The sequence below is a fragment of the Somniosus microcephalus genome, chromosome 22, assembly GCF_052327205.1.
Source record: "Somniosus microcephalus isolate GS21.2 chromosome 22, FLI_Smic_1.0, whole genome shotgun sequence".
NCBI classification, from domain to species: Eukaryota; Metazoa; Chordata; class Chondrichthyes; order Squaliformes; family Somniosidae; genus Somniosus; species Somniosus microcephalus.
The window spans coordinates 32,248,514-32,267,600 of record NC_141008.1 but is presented as its reverse complement, the minus strand read 5'-3'; the positions used below and the strand labels follow the sequence as shown (position 1 = coordinate 32,267,600).

Below are 19,087 nucleotides of genomic sequence, written 5' to 3'. Positions count from 1 at the left end.
CGGTGATGCAGGGTGTTTCTCAAAGGAAAAGCCATGAGTTCAGATCAGAGTGTAGTTGTTTCAACATGGCGCTAAGGAAAACGGAGTAGGGAGCCTAAGGTGCTAATTGCATTAAATGGCTGCAGGAGATTTCAGGTTACGTGGCAAGCACCCTATGCCATCGTCCGTGACTGGCTATGCATTCAATATTGATGAGGCAAATGCAGCCTTTTGTAATTGGATTTTATCCTTGAGGATTTTATTTCCTTGAGTCTGAGGGAGAGATTCCTGTGGGGGTCAGGTGGACTGAGTGCTAAAAAGCCAGCAGAATAGCTGTGTGTTTCAGACTGTGCAGAGTTTTGAAACCTCAGCATGTTTCCCAGTGTAAGAAACGATCTTCCGTTAAAGTCAGCGTATGGAAAGAAAGTGAGTGACATTCTGTTATTTTAGTGTATCGAGGAGAGTCGTGCATCGTACAATTTTGCATTTTATACTGTTTATTTCCCCGATTTAAGCTGCTTTACTTCATTTTGAAACTTGTTTTGCAGACCCTCAAGGGCATACCTAGGATTTTAGAGAGACCTTTGCATAAAAATGGAATTGATGGTAACGGGAGAGTATGGTTGTCGGAACGTAGTCCTGTCAGCTGCTGTCCCATTCAGCTGCCCTGCCACTGGGATATCGAAACGGCAACTCGCCCCTCTCACTTCAACACAAGCTCGTGACTTAAAATCAGAGAAGTAGATACAGGGAGAGGAGATTTAAAATCAGCAGCAGCTTGAACTGGACTCAGCTAGTTAAGTATCAGTGCACTGGAGGAGCAGAATGTTGCCCCTGCATGTGTTGGGGTTTGTGGAGTTGTGTGGGTATACACTTGCTAATCTGTGTCGCAACCTAGCTACAGGATAGAACTAGTCATACAGGTAGACATACAGCTTTGGTATCGCCATGTAGAACGATAGCTTTAAGTTAATCTGCTGTCATCCGTTTTGGCATTTTCTACATGCAAGCTAGTTCATACCTACTGTCCAGTCACACAATTCAGAAACTAGACACCCCTTCTCTGCTGGTGTAAGAGTACTACATGAAGTGAGTTTAGTCAATCTCACCCAGTTCTTCGTGGCCACAGGCCCAGAGGGCAATAATTATTTTTCAGCATCAATTGGCACTGAATTGATCTTACTCTGATACTGATGTGGGAAATGGAATCATGTCATACTGCCGAAATAGAGAGAGATCTCCTCCATTTAACCTGTGCTAAACCCACCCTGGGAGTGTTTGATGGGTCAATGTAGAGGGAGCTTTCTTTCCTCTGTATCTAACCTGTGCTGTAGCTGACCTGGGAGCAGTTTATGCTGACACTGGGTCCTTGAAATGCAAAGTGTTTAATTTCCCAGCACTGGCATCCCTCATCAAAATGAAAGAAAATTCACACATGTTACAAAAGTAATTAGCAGCACCCTGTGAATTGGAGTGTGTGAGAGATGCCAAGCCAGAAGTGCCATGATTGGAGCCCCCAAGAAGTCAGGTCAGAGTGTAACAGAGCAGCAGTCCCCAAGTTTGATTCTTGGTCATTGCTGGGATAACTGCTCTCTTCTGTAGTGTTTAGGTGCTACAATTTGCCTCCAAGACCCTGAGGGAGGTAGAGTTCCTGCTCCCGCTTTCGTGACCCCTGCTGATGTCCTCCACGATGCAAAGAGTGGTTGACACCCACTGTCTAGAATCACACATGACAAATGTCCACTTGGGGAAGTACTGAAGGGCTTTTGTCACCTGGGACTGGACTCCAGTGGTCATTGCCTTGGGGAGAGGCAGGGGGCAGGGAATGCTCTGTCTCCGAGGGAGTGTGTTGGGGCCACTGATACGGTCACTACCATGTAAATATTGACGGAGTGCAAATGATTAACTTGTCTGTTTATTAATCTCGGATGACCGTGGTATCACAGTTAGGCACGTAGAGGAGGTGCTTTACCAGCAGAAGCACCGGCACCCTGTTGGAGAAACAACGACTGATCCACTTTGCCCTGCAGCTTCTAGAAAATTAGATTTCCCCTTTTTTAAAAGGCAGTGCTTCTGTTAAAATCAGGACTTCCCTCGGGTTCCAGCACCATTGAAGAATATGTCCGTGTTACAAATTTTAGATCCGTGCCAGATAATCTCTAGAGTTCAGAATCACTGGTCACTCCAATAAGCCGATACTGCATTCCCATTGATCAGGTGTATATTTCTACTGCCTGATATCTAGTTCTATGACCCAGGGGCCGAAACAGTATCATTGTATGTGCCGCATGCTCCATTTGCCCCATCTTCCGGGAGGCAGACTGACGATGAGCACTCTAACTCTCCTGCTGATTTCTTTCCCACTCAAAGCTGCTGCAGACGGTTCAAACGTCACTTGGTGAGAGAAAGAAAGCCAAAAGTTTCTGTTCTTCCTCGAGTTTTGTGTCAAGGAGTGCCTCACTGAACTGCCAATCAGAAACCTCTCTTTTCTTCCCCCCCCCCCCCCCCCCCCCCCCCCAAAACCATGCAGGTGCCACGGAAACTGCATTGACTGACCAGCTAGGACCCCAGCTGTGTTCAGTGAATGAAACCAACCCACATTATAGGTGTGACTTGTTGAAGTGCTACGGACCCCCGCCATTTTGTAAAACTGCTTTGGTATTGAGAGTCTACACAATTCTGTTAACTACTTAATTGAGTATCCCAAGTAAAAGTCCAAATCAAAATCCTGAATATCTTGTTTGTTCCTGGAGTTAACTGTGTGAATTGAATGGAATTCAATTTTATAGCAATAGTAAGTATAATATAAATTAACCTGAAAGTCCCTTTTAGGCCAAATAGGCAAAAATATTGAAACTTGATAGTCCATTCTCTAAAAATATATTGTAGCTCTTGTGTTATTGTGACTGTTGCATAAACATGCACACCTCAACAGTAGTGATGGTCTAAAGCAACTGTGCAGCCCCCGTGCAGTTGGCTGGGAGCTGTGGTGCTCCTCTGCAGAGTAAGGGCGCATGTTGGCTCTGAGAAGACTGAAGTTCTCTTACAGAACATGCACTTAAAATGCTGAATGTGATGTAGCTCATCAGGACGTGTGCGATTAACACAAGGTGGGGGGAGAGGACACTTGGTGCAGTGGGTCAGACACATCCTTTCGTCTCTGGCACCAGAGTTCGAAGCCAGCCCCAGACTAACAACTATTGAATAATACAGCGCCTTTAACATAGTAAAATGTCCCAAAACACTTTGCAGGAGGGTTATCAAACAAAATTTGACACAGAGCCACACAAGGAGCTATTGGGACAGGTGACCAAAAGCTTGGTCGGGGGTAGGTTAAGGGGCATCTTGAAGAGACAGTGCAAGCAAGGTGGACATTTTTAGGGAGCGAATTCCTAGTCAGCTGAGGGCACGACCGCCAGTGGTAGAGCGATGAAAATTGGGGATGCACAAGAGGGGGGGAATTGGAGGAGCACCGAAATCTCGGAGGGCTGGATGAGCAAGTCTCTTCAGTCTACTGGTTGTAAGAACCCTTCCTGCATGAAGGGAGTTTTGGCAGGCTCAGTCCAATTCCTAGTGTAGAAGGGCCCACAACACAAAACTACTCTCCAAAAGAATGTGGCTAGTGGAGAAAGTGGAAAAATACCAACTGCTGCAGTCAGGGTGCTCTTATGGGGCAGTGTAGTGGGTTCTTTACCTTGTATCTAACTCTGCTATAACTTACCTGGGAGCACTTGGTGCTGACACTGTATATTTGACACGGGTAGTTCTCCATTCACTAGCACTAATATACCTCATCTTCAGCAAAATATTCCCAAAATAAGATTTAAACATTTCTGTTTTAGCATGGCGATTATACTCCATGTCAAGTAAGGTATCTATGTGCAGAATGAAGCCTTTACTGGGTATTGATAGTTGGTATCTGTTTCTCTCGGGAAGTTCTCCCCTCTCGTCACATTTACAAGGTTGTTTCTGGCATTGTAGTCGGTGACTGTTCTGCTCAGGATGCACATTGTCCATGTTCCTAATTACTTATGACCTTCAACACAGCTGAACAGAACCATTCCTTAGTTACACTACCTGTAATGCACTGAAGGGTTTTCAAAATGCCTGACTATGTTTTTCTGTCCAACCAGGTTCCGAATCAAATGTGGAAGAGATCTGTGAAGAAGCCGTGTAGCTGATGGGACAAAGAAAGCCATAGCAGGCAGGACAGGAGGCAAGTCTGAAGAAGCCGTATAGCTGGCAGGATGAGATGAAGGTCACAGGAGTGAAGAAACCGTGAAGCTAGTAGGATGAAGTGTGCAGGTGTGAAGAAGCCGGTGAGATGAGGGGACAGATGTGGGGAAGCCGTGTAGCCGGTGAGATGAGGGGACAGATGTGGGGAAGCCGTGTAGCCGGTGAGATGAGGGGACAGATGCGGGGAAGCCGTGTAGCCGGTGAGATGAGGGGACAGATGCGGGGAAGCCGTGTAGCCGGTGAGATGAGGGGACAGATGTGGGGAAGCCGTGTAGCCGGTGAGATGAGGGGACAGATGTGGGGAAGCCGTGTAGCCGGTGAGATGAGGGGACAGATGTGGGGAAGCCGTGTAGCCGGTGAGATGAGGGGACAGATGTGGGGAAGCCATGTAGCCGGTGAGATGAGGGGACAGATGTGGGGAAGCCGTGTAGCCGGTGAGATGAGGGGACAGATGCGGGGAAGCCGTGTAGCCGGTGAGATGAGGGGACAGATGCGGGGAAGCCGTGTAGCCGGTGAGATGAGGGGACAGATGTGGGGAAGCCGTGTAGCCGGTGAGATGAGGGGACAGATGTGGGGAAGCCGTGTAGCCGGTGAGATGAGGGGACAGATGTGGGGAAGCCGTGTAGCCGGTGAGATGAGGGGAAGCTGTGTAGCCGGTGAGATGAGGGGACAGATGTGGGGAAGCCGTGTAGCCGGTGAGATGAGGGGACAGATGTGGGGAAGCCGTGTAGCCGGTGAGATGAGGGGACAGATGTGGGGAAGCCGTGTAGCCGGTGAGATGAGGGGACAGATGTGGGGAAGCTGTGTAGCCGGTGAGATGAGGGGACAGATGTGGGGAAGCTGTGTAGCCGGTGAGATGAGGGGACAGATGTGGGGAAGCCGTGTAGCCGGTGAGATGAAGGGACAGATGTGGGGAAGCTGTGTAGCCGGTGAGATGAGGGGACAGATGTGGGGAAGCCGTGTAGCCGGTGAGATGAGGGGACATGTGGCAGAATGAGGGGCAGGTTTAAAGTGGCTGTGTAGCTACAAGACAAAGAACAAATTATTTCAAAGGTTTTGAAATACTCAATCCAGGAGCATGAATCTTCAGAAACAGCTCTTCATGGCATTGGTGCTTGTAATTCATTACCAACTATCTACTTCACCAGAGACATGAGGGCATCGATAGCCTTCCAATAGTTTGGAGACTTACAAGGGCTTTTTGAAGGGACTATTCAAGGTCATCTTCGTCTTCCAGAGCAGCCCAAGGCATTGCAGACTTACAGCACTTGTGACCAGACCCTGACTGTCAGATAGTAGAAGCACTTAAAGACAAATGTAGCCTTACGGGGCCTTGTATTTACCAGGGCTCCTCAGTATATTTTGGGTACTTTGTATTAAGAAAAAAGCTTTTTAAAGTGTTGTATTATATTTGTATAGAAAGACATTTCATTATGGTAATATGTTCTTAATATATTTATTTACTAATATATTTATCCTCTACCAGGGTGTGTAAAGTGCCTTATAAATGATCAGTGCTGTCACTAACCTGATGGTCTGGCCCTATTCAGATTATGCTCAAATAAATTATTTTCAATTACAAAGATTGTTGAATTGGTTTTGTTTATCATGACTCTAGCTGAAATGCCAGATTTCTGGGATAAAACCCATGTACAAGACTGGGCTTGAGGTCTTTGGACTTATACCCCATTGGGTATAGATTATTTAGTTTTTCAGTATCTATGTACTACTAACATGGTTTATTGAGAGCATGTGAAAGTCTGATAGTTATTTTGCTTGTGAGCTGTGAGCATTGCTGGCAAAGCTGCATTTGTTGCCCTGAGAAGACTTTCTTATAACACTGCAATCTTTGTGGTGATGATGTTAGGTAGGGAATTCCAGGATTTTGATCCAGCAATGATGAAGGAATGGCAGTGCAGGAAACTCTTTGGTATCCGGCACCGACGGGACCGGGATGGTGCCGGTTGATTAAAAATTCCGGATGACGGAGAGGGTTATCTACCGAGGCTATTTTTAACAAACAAAAATAAAAAAATCAAGAAATGTGCAGTATACAGTAATTGGGTACTCGCCTACAGAATGTTGTGTTAAATGGATGGTGGAAGATGCTTGATTAAGTACAGTACTGCCAGTTAAGGGTAACCCATAACTCTTTAATTACTTCAGATAGCGCCAAGAAGCCGAGTAGCGGCAGTTTGGAGAACTACCCCCACTGACTAACTCGGCCACTGCGGGAGACTCGGACTCGGCAACATTTCCGGTTATTGAGGTGTTGTTTTCGGAGTATGAATTTTGCCAGTTAATAGAGAATTCTGGATATTTAGGTGCCGTTTAAACGAGAGTTTCCTGTATATGTCCGTCGGCATTGTGTGTGACTTGTAAAGGAATTTGGAGATGATGGTGTTCCCATGATGTTGGTGCTCTCGTCTATTTTAGCGGGACTGGAGGGGTTGGATGTTGAGTTCAATGCGGAGTTGTGCTGATCAGTGGACTGCTCTGTTCTGGTTGATACTGAATTTCGAGAGTGTTGTTGTGGCTGCACGCATCCGGGCAAGTGGCGAATATTCCATCATAATCTTGACTTGAGCCTTGTAGATGATGAGGATGCTTTGAGGAATCAGGAGGTAAGCCACTTCTTGCAGAGTACCTAGTTTCTGCCCTGCTCATAGCCACAGTGCTGATATGACTGGTCCAGTTTAGCTTCTTATGGTGATCCATAATGATGCTGAGGGTGGAGCGTATACAACCTAGATTCACCAGGATGAGCTAGGGATTAGAAACTATAGTAATGAGAAGAGACTTGAAATGCTGTGATTGTTGCCAATGGAGCAGAGAAAGCTAAAAGGAGACTTAAGAGTTTTTTTAAATTATGAAGGGTTTTGATAGGATTAACAGGAGGAAATTACTTCTTCTGGTTAGGGAGTCTGTGATGAGGGGTTTAAATTATCACCGAGAGTGAGGAGAGATGTTAGAAGAAACTTCTTTATACAGGGTTGTTGGAGCATAGAATGCTTTGCCATAGGGAGTGCTTGAGTGCCGAGGATAGTGCACTAAGGAACTCCAGGAGTGACGTGATCTGGGGCTGCAGTGATTGGACTCTGACTGCTATCACCATTTTCCTTTGTGTTGGGTATGAGTCCAGCCATTGAAGAGTTTTCCACGACCCCCATTGACCTTGGATTTGCTCAGGCTAATTGCTTTCATACTCAGTCAAATGCTACCTTGATATCAAGGACAGTTACTCTTGAATTTAGCTCGTGTCCCATGTTTGGAGCAAAGATGTGACAGTCTAAGCTGAGAGCTTCTGGTGGAACCCAAACTGAGCATAAGCGAGCATGTTCTAGGTGAGCAGGTGCTATTCATATCCTTTTCCCATCGCTGATGATTGGGAGGAGGCTGATTGGGTGGTAGTTGGCTGGGTTACATTTGTCTTGCTTGTTATGGATAGGACTTATCTGGGCAATTCTCCATATCATCAAGTAGTCTAAATGGAGTAGAGGAGCAAAGGGATCTAGGTACAGATTCACAAATCATTAAAAGTAGCAACGCAGGTTAGCAATGCCATAAAAATGCAAACAAAGCACCAGGGTTCATTTCTAATGGCATAGAATTGAAAAGCAGAGAAGTTATGTTAAACTTGTATAGAATGTTGGCTAGACCACACTTGGAGAGCGGAGTACTGTGCACAGTTCTGCTCTCCATATTATTAAAAGGAAAAAGAGGCACTGGAGAAGGTGCAAAAAAGATTTACAAGGATGATACCAGAACTGAGAGGTTATAACTATCAGGAAAGACTGAAGAGGCATGGGGCTCTTTTCTCTATAAAAGAGAAAGCTGAAGGGTGACCTAATACATGTCTTTAAAACTATGAAGGGGTTTGATAGGGTAGGTGTAGGGAAGATGTTTACACTTGTTGGAGTGTCCAAAACTTGGGCTATAAATATAAGATCGTCACCAATAAATCTAGCAGGGAATTCAAGAGAAACCGCTTTCCTCAGAGAGTAGCTAGAATGTGGAACTTATTACCCCAAGGAATGGTTGAGGCGAATCACATAGACGCATTTAAGAGGAAGCTAGATAAGTACATGAGGGAGAAAAGAATAGAAGGCTATGCTGGTAGGGTGGGAGGTGGCTCATATGGAGCAGAAAAACATCAGCACAGACCTGTTGAGCCAAATGGCTTGTTACTGTGCTGTAAATTCTCTAAGTAGCTGGCACGTGTCCCAGCTGCACTGAAATAGATTGGCTAGGAAGGCGGCTAGTTCTGGTGGGCAGTGCTTGAGCACTTCAGTGAGATGTTGTCAGGGCCCATAGCCCTCTATGTCCAGTGTACTCAACCGCTTCTTAATGTCACCATGGAGTGAACTGAATTGGCTGGATATCGGCATCTGTGATGGTGGAGACCTCGAGGAGCCCGGGTGGCATCTCCCACTTGGTATTTTTGGCTGAAGGTACTTGCAAACACTTCAGTCTTGTGTCTTGCACTCATGTGCATGGGGGAAGGAGAGTAGGCAGATCTCCCTCGCATGTGAAGGGTTTCTGTACTGCTCCATACCGAACAGAAGTCTATCTATCACCAATTTAGAAAATGCTGTAATAAACACAGCAGGTGGGTCATCATCTGGAAGAGAAAAGACAAGCACAGGATCCTTCATCAGAAATAGAAGATTTGTGAGCCCCTCTGTAAGACTGAAGTAAACAAAGAGGGAAGAAGAGTGTAACAGTAGGAGTGAAGAGTCAGGTATGCTAACTACTATTGCAAAGGGTTAATTACCTAGGAATAAGTTATTTTTTAAAGGTAAAAATGGATGAAAGGTGTTGGATGTTTTACAAATATCTCATCAGGCAGTGAAAAGGCATTGGAAAGAAAAATGTGGAGTAAAATTGCTCCATAATGAAAGGGAATAAAGTAGAAGGTGGATTGGGGAAAGGAGCAAGGAAATCGGGGGAGATGTGCAAGGTCTGAAGATACTAGAGTCCATTTTTCCAATCAGAGGTCTGTTTGTCTATTCAGTTTATATGATCATTTTAAAATACATCTTAATATAAAGTGTTTAAGTCTTACACTTGTGGGTTATGGCAAGTTGGAGGCTGCTTTGATGCTCTTGCACTGTTGGTGCGAGAGATGTCTCTCTATTGTGATTGTCCATCTCGTGAAAATCCCCTTAGACGAATGAAAATCATGGGATCGCCTTCTCCTACAGAGGAGCTGAGTGCAGAGTTGAGTTCCCTGCGTTGGAGGCATGGTAAAACAATGATAATGAGACAGACATTGCACTCAGCTAATTAGCCCAGCATTTGGATTTGAATTAATACAACAACCGGCCTCTTTTATATTAAAAAAAAAAGTTTAGTTTTTTTCTCTCTACCGAGTTGAAGGCAACATTTTGAATCATCTGTGTGACCCAGTGATGTAATGGGCCAGATTTTCAGTGTGCCGTGAGGCGGGCTTTCAGGCGTGCAGGGAGCAAAAATCCCAAATTCGGGGGTCCCGACACCATCCCGCCCAAAACCCGCCTCCACGTAAGTTTCAAGGGAGGCGGGTACCCGCCCTGGGACCCGCCAACCCGAGGCGGGAAGGGATTAGTGCCAATTAACTGCCTGTTAACGGGCAGTTTTTAGCCTAATCCCTATTTTGAGGGGTGTCGTGTGGGATTCCTGACGGCTCCAAACCACGCCAGGTTAGAGCAGGTGGGCCGTCGGGTTGAAGGAGTTGGAGGGGTCGCGATGTCGGTGTTCAGGTGAGTGATGGGTGCATGAGTGCAAAGGTAAGTGTGTTTGGTGTGTCTAAAGTGTGTAAAGAAGTTTAAATTACCTGTACTTACCTTAATAGCCTTTCTTCCTCTAGGCGTCGGGAGTCCATCACTCAGCCGGAACTGAAAGCTGAATGGCTGCGAGCTGTCAAACGTGACAGCCTTCAGCTTTCAGTGCCGGTGAGAGATCTAACTGAGTCTGTGTAGAGGACTCAGGTTAGAAGTCAGACTTGACAGATGAAATTTCAGTCTGTGACGTCACCTGTTGCCAGGTGGCCCTTAATTGGCCTGCTGAGCCCGCTGGGCGGGCTCAACAAGGTCAATCAAGGGAAAATCGCGTCGATTGGCCAGACGTCGATGGAGGCGGGACTAAAACCCGAAAGTTGTAGTCCCACCTCCTTCCCGACAGCTTAATGAAAATCCAGCCCAATTTGTTTTATTTTCAAGTCCTGGATCCCTCTTCAGGGAAAGGATTTTCCTGCACCTTGTTGCATGTGCATAATCTCTCCAACATACTCAATTCTGTATGTGAAGTGTGGTTGAATTTTATTCAGTTTTCTCACCACTTCAGTTTTTAATACTGATACTTCTAAATCATACTGCTTTTATTAACTGAGACGGTCTCCAGAAAGAGAGAGAATTGAAGGGTCTGGTGAGAAAGCAGGTTCTGGGGTGCGTTGTTAATACCATTTTCCTCTTAAGTTCTGTAAGAAGGGAAGACTTGCATTTACATAGTGCCATCATTTTCATTATGAAATGCAGTGAGTGTTAATGCAGCAGCCATTTTGCACATAGCAAGATCCCAGAAACAATGAGATGAATGCACATAAAATCTGATTATTTTGATGGTGGTTGAGGGAAGAATGTTTGCCAGGACACTGGGAGAACTCCCATCTCTTTAAATTGTACCAGAGGCTCTTGAACATCCACCTGAACAAAGCAAATGAGGCCTTGGCTTTAAAAAAAAAGCTACAAAGAAGTATAATAATAAAGCCAGACGGACTGCTCGGCTTCGACCTAGGCATTGGATTCAGGTCCAACAAAGGCTCGTCCAGCCCAGTCGGCCTTGCACAGTCCTCCTTACTGCCATCTGGGAACTTGTGCCAAAGCTGGGAGTCCTGTCCCACAGACCAGTCAAGCAACAGCCTGACATAGGTATGATTCTGAGAGTATGACGATCAGCCACCTTCCCAGACTCCTCCGTCACCATCCCTGGGTGTATCCTTTTCCACTGGCAGGACAGACCCACCACAGGTGGCACCGCAGTGGTGTACAGTCGGGAAGCCCTGGGAGTCCTCAACATTGACTCCGGATCCCATGAAGTCTCATGGCATCAGGTCAATGATGGACAACAAAACCCCCTGCTGATTACCACCTACCCCCTCACACAGCTGATGAATTCATACTCCTTCATGTTGAACACCACTTGGAAGAAGCACTGAGGGTAGCAAGGGCACAGAATGTACTCTGAGTGGGGGACTTCAATGTCCATCACCAAGAGTGGCTCGGTAGCACCACTACTGATGGAGCAGGCTGATTCCTGAAGGACATAGCTGCTATATTGGGCTGGTGGCAGATGGTGAGAGAACTAACATGAGGAAAAAACCTACTTGACCTCGTTCTCACCAATCTACCTGTCGCAGATGCATCTGTCCATGACAGTATAGGTAGCAGCGACCACTGCACAGTCCTGGTGGAGATGAAGTCTCGTGTTCACACTGAGGGCACCTTCCACCGTGCTAAATGGGATAGAACTGATCTAGCAGCTCAAAACTGGACATCCATGAGGCGCTGTGGGCCATCAGCAGCAGCAGAATTGTATTCTGCCACAATCTGTAACCTCATAGCCCGGCATAACCGTCACTCTACCATTACCATCAAGCCAGGGGACCAACCCTGGTTCAATGAGGAGTGTAGAAGAGCATGCCAGGAGCAGCACCAGGCGTACCTAAAAATGAGGCAGCAACCTGGGGAAGCTACAATACAGGACTACATACATGCTAAAACAGTGGAAGCAGCATGCTATAGACAGGGCTGAGCGATCCCACAATCAACGGATCAGATCAAAGCTCTACAGTCCTGCTACATACAGTCATGAATGGTGGTGGACAATTAAACAACTAACTGGAGGAGGAGGTTCCCTGAATATCCCCATCCTCAACAATGGTGGAGCCCAGCACATGAGGGCAAAAAGGCAAGGCTGAAGCGTTCGCAACCACCTTCAGCCAGAAGTGCTGAGTGGAAGATCCATCTCATCCTAAGGTCTCCACCATCACAGATAGCAATCTTCAACCAATTCGATTGACTCCACGTGCTATCAAGAAATGAGTGCACTGGATACAGCAAAGGCCCCGAAAACATCCCGGCTGTCGTGCTGAAGACCTGTGCTCCAGAACTAGCCACGCCTCTCGCCTACTTAATCAGAATAGTGATGGAAGGTGTCATCTACAACTATCAAGCGGCACTCACAAATAACATGCTCAGTTTGGATTGCGCCAGGACCACTCGGCTCCAGAATTTATTACAGCCTTGGTCCAAACATGGACAAAAGAGCTGAATTTCAGAGGTGACGTGGGAGTGAGTGCCCTTGCCATCAAAGCAGCATTTGACTGAGTGTGGCATCAAGGAGCCCCAGTAAAATTTAAGTCAATGGGGTATCAGGTGGAAAACTCTCCACTGGCTGGAGTCATACCTAGCACAAAGGAAGATGACTGTGGTGGTTGGAGGCCAATCATCTCAGGACATCACTGCAGGAGTTCCTCAGGACATTATCCTAGGCTCAACCATCTTCAGCTGCTTCATCAATGACCTTCCCTCCATTCTAAGATCAGAAGTAGGGATGTTAGCTGGTGATTACACAGTGTTCAGTTCCATTTGCAATTCCTCAGATAACGAAGCAGTCCGTGCCCGCATGCAGCAAAAGACCTGAACAACATCCAGGCTTGGGCTGATAAGTGGCAAGTAACATTCGTGCCACACAAGTGCCAGGCAATGATCATCTCCAACAACCACCTCCCCTTGACATTCAATGGCATTAACATCATCGAATCCCCCACCATCAACACCCTGGGGGTCACCATTGACCAGAATCTTAACTGGACCAGCCACATAAATACTATGGCAACAAGAGCAGGTCAGAGGCTGGGTATTCTGCGGCGAGTGTCTCACCTCCTGACTCCCCAAAGCCTTTCCATATCTACAAGCCACAAGTAAGGAGTGTGATGGAATACTCTCCACTTGCCTGGATAAGTGCAGCTCCAACAAAACACAAGAAGCTCAACGTCATCCAGGACAAAGCAGTCTGCTTGATCTGGACCCCATCCAACACCTTAAACATTCACTCCTCCAACACCGGTGTACCCTGGCTGCAGTGTGTACCATCTACAAGATGCACTGCAGCAACTCGCCAAGGCTTCTTCGACAGCACCTCCCAAATCCGCAACCTCTAACACCTAGAAGGACAAGGGCACCAGGTGCATGGGAACACCACCACCTCCAATTTCCCCTCCCAGTCACACACCATCCCGACTTGGACATATACCATCGTTCCTTCGTCACTAGGTCAAAATCCTGGAACTCCCTCCGTAAACACACTCTTGGGAGTACCTTCACATGGACAGCAGTAGTTCAAGAAGGCGGCTCACCACCACCTTCGCAAGGGTAACTAGGGATGGGCAATAAATGTTGGCCTTGCCAGTGATGAGAATTAATAAATTTTAAAAAAATTAACATCTCTTCTGAAAGACAGTACCTCCAACAATGCCGCACTTCCTCAGTACTGTACTAGTGACAATCTAGATTGTGTTCGTTACAAAATGTGGGTCTTCGTTAGATATTCTCTCTGATTCGGCATTACTGGTCTCTCCTATAAGTGAACCCTGTATCCCTTGCGATCAGGAATTTACTTTTACTGCCCAATACCCAGTCAGACAATAACATGATTTGTAAAAATTAAATGTCTCTCTGTGAATTTGTGAGTGCGATCTCTCATTTCCTCAAATGCACTTATCCTATCTTCTGGTAAGCAGACTGATGCATAATCTTGTGAGACGAGAACTATTGTAAACCAACAAGCTGGTTTACTTTACATAAAAAATGTGAACATAATTAATTAATTCTATTAACGTAGAAAATAACACAGCAACGCCACACTATCTGTGTTAGTGGGCTAGGTACACTTTTCTGACTGAATTGTGTCAGGTCTGCCTCAGTAGTAGCTCTCTCGCCTCGGAGTAAGAAGGCCGTGGGTTCAAGTTCCACTCCAGGGACTTGAGTACATAATCCAGACTGACACTCCAGCGCCGTACTGAGGGAGTGCTGCACTGTCAGAGGTGGCATCTTTCGGATGAAGATGGAAGTAAAAGATCCCATGACACTATTTGAAGAAGAGCAGGGGAGTTCTCCCAATGTCCCGGCCAATATTTATCCCTCATTATCACATTGCTGTTTGTGGGACCTTGTGTGCAAATTGGTTGCCGCATTTCCTTAAATTTAGTCCCTTGTGATCTACATTTATTTTAATAGCAATATCTTAATGTAAATTACCTGAAATTACTCTTGGGTCAAATAGTCAAAGATCCTGAAAGGTGACGGTGTTCAACTATGGGAGTGGGGCTTGAATCCATAACTCTCTGATTCAGGCAAGAGTGTTACCAGCCAAGTCAAGATGACATTTGTGTTCTAAAGTGCACAATGCGTAAGCGTTTTGGGGGGTCAAACTTCAAACTTGGCTGTCAGGCTGTACTGTCTATTCCCTCCCCCCAACACCTTAAATGTGAGAAAAATACGCTTTCTTCAAAGCTATTATAACATTCTTAAACGTGCGCTGTTTTTGACAGCTACACCTTGTTGAGGTTGGAAACTGGAAGCTTGATTCTGTGATATGTTTTGGTCTGGCAGCTGCCCCTTTAATTTCGTTCACGACCACTTTTGGAGGTGCCGCATTTCTGATGAGACGTTAAACCGAGGCCCCGTCTGCTCTCTCAGGCGAACGTAAAAAGATCCCACGCCACTATTTCAAAGAAGAGCAGGGGAGTTATCCCCGTTGTCCCAGCCAATATTTATCCCTCCATCAACATCATTAAAAAAACAACAGATTATCTGGTCGTTATCACATTGCTGTTTGTGAGAGCTTGCTGAGCGCAAATTATCTGCCACGTTTCCCGCATTACAACAGTGACTACACGCCAAAAAGTACTCCATTGGCTGTAAAGCGCTTTGGGACGTCCGGCAGTCGTGAAAGGTGCTATATAAATGCAAATCTTTCCTTGTGCAAAACATAGTGTGTAAAAAGCCAGCAGACATTGTGATTGGTTCAGTTATAGATATGGCAACTCATCAACTTCTATGCCGTTGATGGTTATGAAAATCTGAAGAGCCTTGGTAACTGTTCAAGGGCTACAAAAAGAGTCCATGGAAGATAGTCCTTTAAGTAGATCTGAGTCAAACTGATTTAAATATTCAGCAAAGAAAGTAGACTAATTAGCTTCTGAGGCTGGGAACAAATACAAGAAAAAAAAGTACTGTGTATGTAAAAGTTACTAATTTTATTTTAAAATGTCCTTACTGATCACGACTTTGATTTTTCCTTAAATAAATAGTTAATCGAACTTCCACTGTAAATATTTAATTGCATACTTGCTTATCTTGCATTTGTTTAATAAATTAATTTAATAGTTTAAAACCTAGAGCATAGCCTAGTGTCGTGCTCTATCACTTATCAGGGGCTGGGAGGAGACCCTATAGAAGCATCGGATAATTCCAGTTATTTAGAAATAATGAACAGGCAGAGTTTTCTATTCATTATCCTGCCATGTTACCGAGCATTTATTAGATGGTAATGTTAGTGAAGGTACTCCCAAAGGCATAAGGATTTGATATGAGTGATCTAAGCTACAAGAGCTGAAAAATGAAGTCAAGGGTAGAAAATACCCCAAAATCGTAATGGTGGGTTTACAGAAGCCATATTCAACAATGTTGGATGAATGGGAACCTTACAAATTGCAAGGTGCAACTGCCCTGGCTGTTGTGTTGTGCTGACATCCACAGGAACGGGTTGTTACATAGACACTGGAGTCCCCTCCCATCCTAGGAAGTGCTTGGCTTTTACATAAGAACTGAAGAATTTGTAGAATGAGTAAAAGGCCTGACAAGTCTGTTCAGTCTCCTGGATTAATGCTGCAGTCTGGCACATCCATTGTTGTACTGTTAAGTCCCGAGCACTCAAAACCTCAACCTTGTCTGTCACCATATTGCCTGAAATTTAACCTCACACTCCCAACAGTGGAAATCTTTCATCTTTTTTTTAAAAGCCCCAACAGGCTCTTGTGTTCACTGCACCAGGTGACAGCCTATTCCACAAGCCAACAGCCCTGAGCAGGAGCTTTTCTGAGTTTGAAACCATGACCCTCATTCTGATTCCGTGTAAAGAATTTTACTCATTTCCACTTTTATCCACTCTCCTCATTCTTTCTGAAACATGAATCATACACATTCTTTATAGTAATTAGACGAATCTTTGTTCCCTGAACCTGTCTCCACAGCTCAGGAGTTTTATTTTTTTTAAACTGGGCTTCCCACTTTTTGCCAGCGGGGCAGAGCAAAGGATGAGATCGTGGTTCTGATGCTTGGTTTGTTGGCGGTGCTTAGAAACTTTTAACACTAATACATAAGTGGGGGAAGGATGAGCTTCTATTTACAGAAAGATTTTTGCATCCGGTTAACATTTTAGAAATTCCTGTTCAGCTCATTTAAAACTGAATTGTCTCATCAAAAACTGAAAGTTGACAACCCTGTTTTAAAACGATAGCAAAATACTGTGGATACGGGAAATCCGAAATAACAGAAAATGCTGGAAAAACCCAGCAGGCCAGGCAACATCCGTGGAGAGAGAAATAGAGTTCTGTAGAAGGGTTTCGACCCGAAACGTTGACTCTCTTTCTCTCTCCACGGATGTTGCCTGGCCTGCTGAGTTTTTCATAGAATCATAGAAGATAGAAGCAGGAGTAGGCCATTCGGCCCCTCGAGCCTGCTCCGCCATTCAATGAGATCATGGCTGATCATCCAAATTCAGTACCCTGTCCCTGCCTTCTCCCCATATCCCTTGATTCCTTTAGCCTTAAGAAATATATCTAACTCCTTCTTGAATATATTTAATGAATTGGCCTCAACTGCCTGCTGTGGTAGAGAATTCCACAGGTTCACCACTCTCTGGGTGAAGAAATTCCTCCTCATCTCTGTCCTAAATGGCTTATCCCTTATCCTTAGACTGTGACCCCTGGTTCTGAACTCCCCGACCATCGGGAACATCCTTCCTGCATCTAGTCTGTCTAGTCCTGTTAGAATTTTATAAGTTTCAATGAGATCCCCTCTCATTCTTCTAAACTCCAGCGAGTACAAGCCCAATCGACCCAATCTCTCCTCATACGTCATTCCTGCCATCCCAGGTATCAGTCTGGTGAATCTTCGCTGCACTCCCTCCATGGCAAGAACATCCTTCCTCAGATAAGGCGACCAAAACTGCACACAATACTCAAGATGTGGTCTCACCAAGGCCCTGTACAACTGCAGCAAGACATCCTTGTTCCTGTACTCGAACCCTCTCGCTACGAAGGCCAACATACCATTTGCCACCTTAACCGCCTGCTGCACCTGCATGCTTACCTTCAGCGACTGGTGCACAAGGACACCCAGGTCTCGTTGCACTTCCCCTTCTCCCAATCTATTGCCGTTCAGATAATTGCCTTCCTGTTTTTGCCACCAAAGTGGATAACCTCGCATTTATCCACATTATACTACATCTGCCCAATAACCCAACCTGTCTAAATCATACTGGAGTTTCTCGGCATCCTCCTCACAGCACACATGCCCACCCAGCTTTGTGTCGTCTGCAAACTTGGAGATACTACATCTAGTTCCCTCGTCTAGATCATTAATATATATTGTGAATAGCTGGGGTCCTAGGACCGATCCCTGCGGTACCCCACTAGTCACTGCCTGCCACTCGGAAAAAGACCCGTTTATTCCAACATTTTCTGTTGTTAACCCTGTTTTAAATGTGTTTTTCTTATCTCACCCCCCCCCGGCCCCCTCAAAGCAGTTTATTGACGGTGTCACCCTCCAGTAACTTGCTCAGGTGTTATTTTATTCATATGTGGGTCTTTGCTGCTGAAAGTGCTTGTAGGTGGTTTCCGGGGCGGTAACGGCCTCAAGCTGGGGTCGGCAGCCTGACTGCCCAGTTAGAGGCCGGCAACATTTTGGAAGGGGGCTACCAGTGGGCTCCCGCCGGAGGCCTCAATCTGGCCAGCTCCATGGGGATGCCCGTTTGGCGCCTCATTTGCCGTGGGTATGGAAGATCAGCCATCGCCCTCTACTGGTCAGTCACCCAAAAGTCCATTTCAGCCTCGTTTTTTTTTTCAAGCCTGTAAAAAAATATTTCTGCTTAATAAGTTTAATTTGTATTTGGGCATGACCAGTTATCTAGTTGGGTTGGCTGCCCTTCTAACTCTAGGGGCATACGCGTCTTTGGAATGAGCTTTAATATTAAAGCTGTAACTTGCCCAATGTATGTTTCTCCGTAAAATAATGATGGAACTGTTCATGAAAATGTTTGTTAAAAATGAATGAGTTCAAAAGTGCTGCTCACTGTCCTTGTGAGCACCAATATTGGTGACCAACTTCATAAATTAGCAGAATTCTTTGCCCCCCTGCCCCACCCCCCCACCACTACCCCGCATTAAGAATCTATCACTGATGAAGTAAAAAGCTGTTTTAAAATTAGCAAAATACATTATTTTTATTATTAAATGCAAACATTTAACTGGGAAATATACCCCCCGATGAGCCGAGGAATATCCGTGCTGGGGACACCATTTGGAATGCGCTGCTTCAGAGTGAACGGGGATCTGGTCCATAAAGTTGCCATCTTTGGTAAGGGACATTGTCAGCAAAATTCTGCACCAAAAAATCTCAAACGCACAAAAAAGCAGATAGTGAGGTCACTGTGTAGAGCAGGAGTATGCAATATTCCCAGGCTGACCTGGGGGAATATTTCCTGTTAAAATACGAACTTTGGAAAGGGTGCAAAGGAGGGCCACTGGACAAATTCTCAGTATAAAGTA

General features: G+C 45.6%; 1 protein-coding gene across 2 annotated transcripts in view; it reads left to right on the top strand.

The window, feature by feature from the left end:
• Positions 1 to 5,792, top strand: part of rnf43 (ring finger protein 43) — a 206,134-nt gene extending 200,342 nt beyond the window's left edge. Inside the window, exons 9-10 of one of the 2 annotated variants that reach the window (XR_015073219.1) lie at positions 4,113 to 4,298; positions 5,364 to 5,792. Coding sequence is in view for 1 of the 2 variants with exons in the window: in XM_085964426.1 (XP_085820552.1) it covers positions 4,113 to 4,156 (44 nt within the window). In the remaining variant the exon portion in view is untranslated. Of the gene's footprint in view, positions 1 to 4,112 lie in introns of both variants that reach the window. The other variant, XM_085964426.1, reaches the window with a different exon arrangement.
• The last annotated feature ends 13,295 nt before the right edge of the window (positions 5,793 to 19,087 follow it).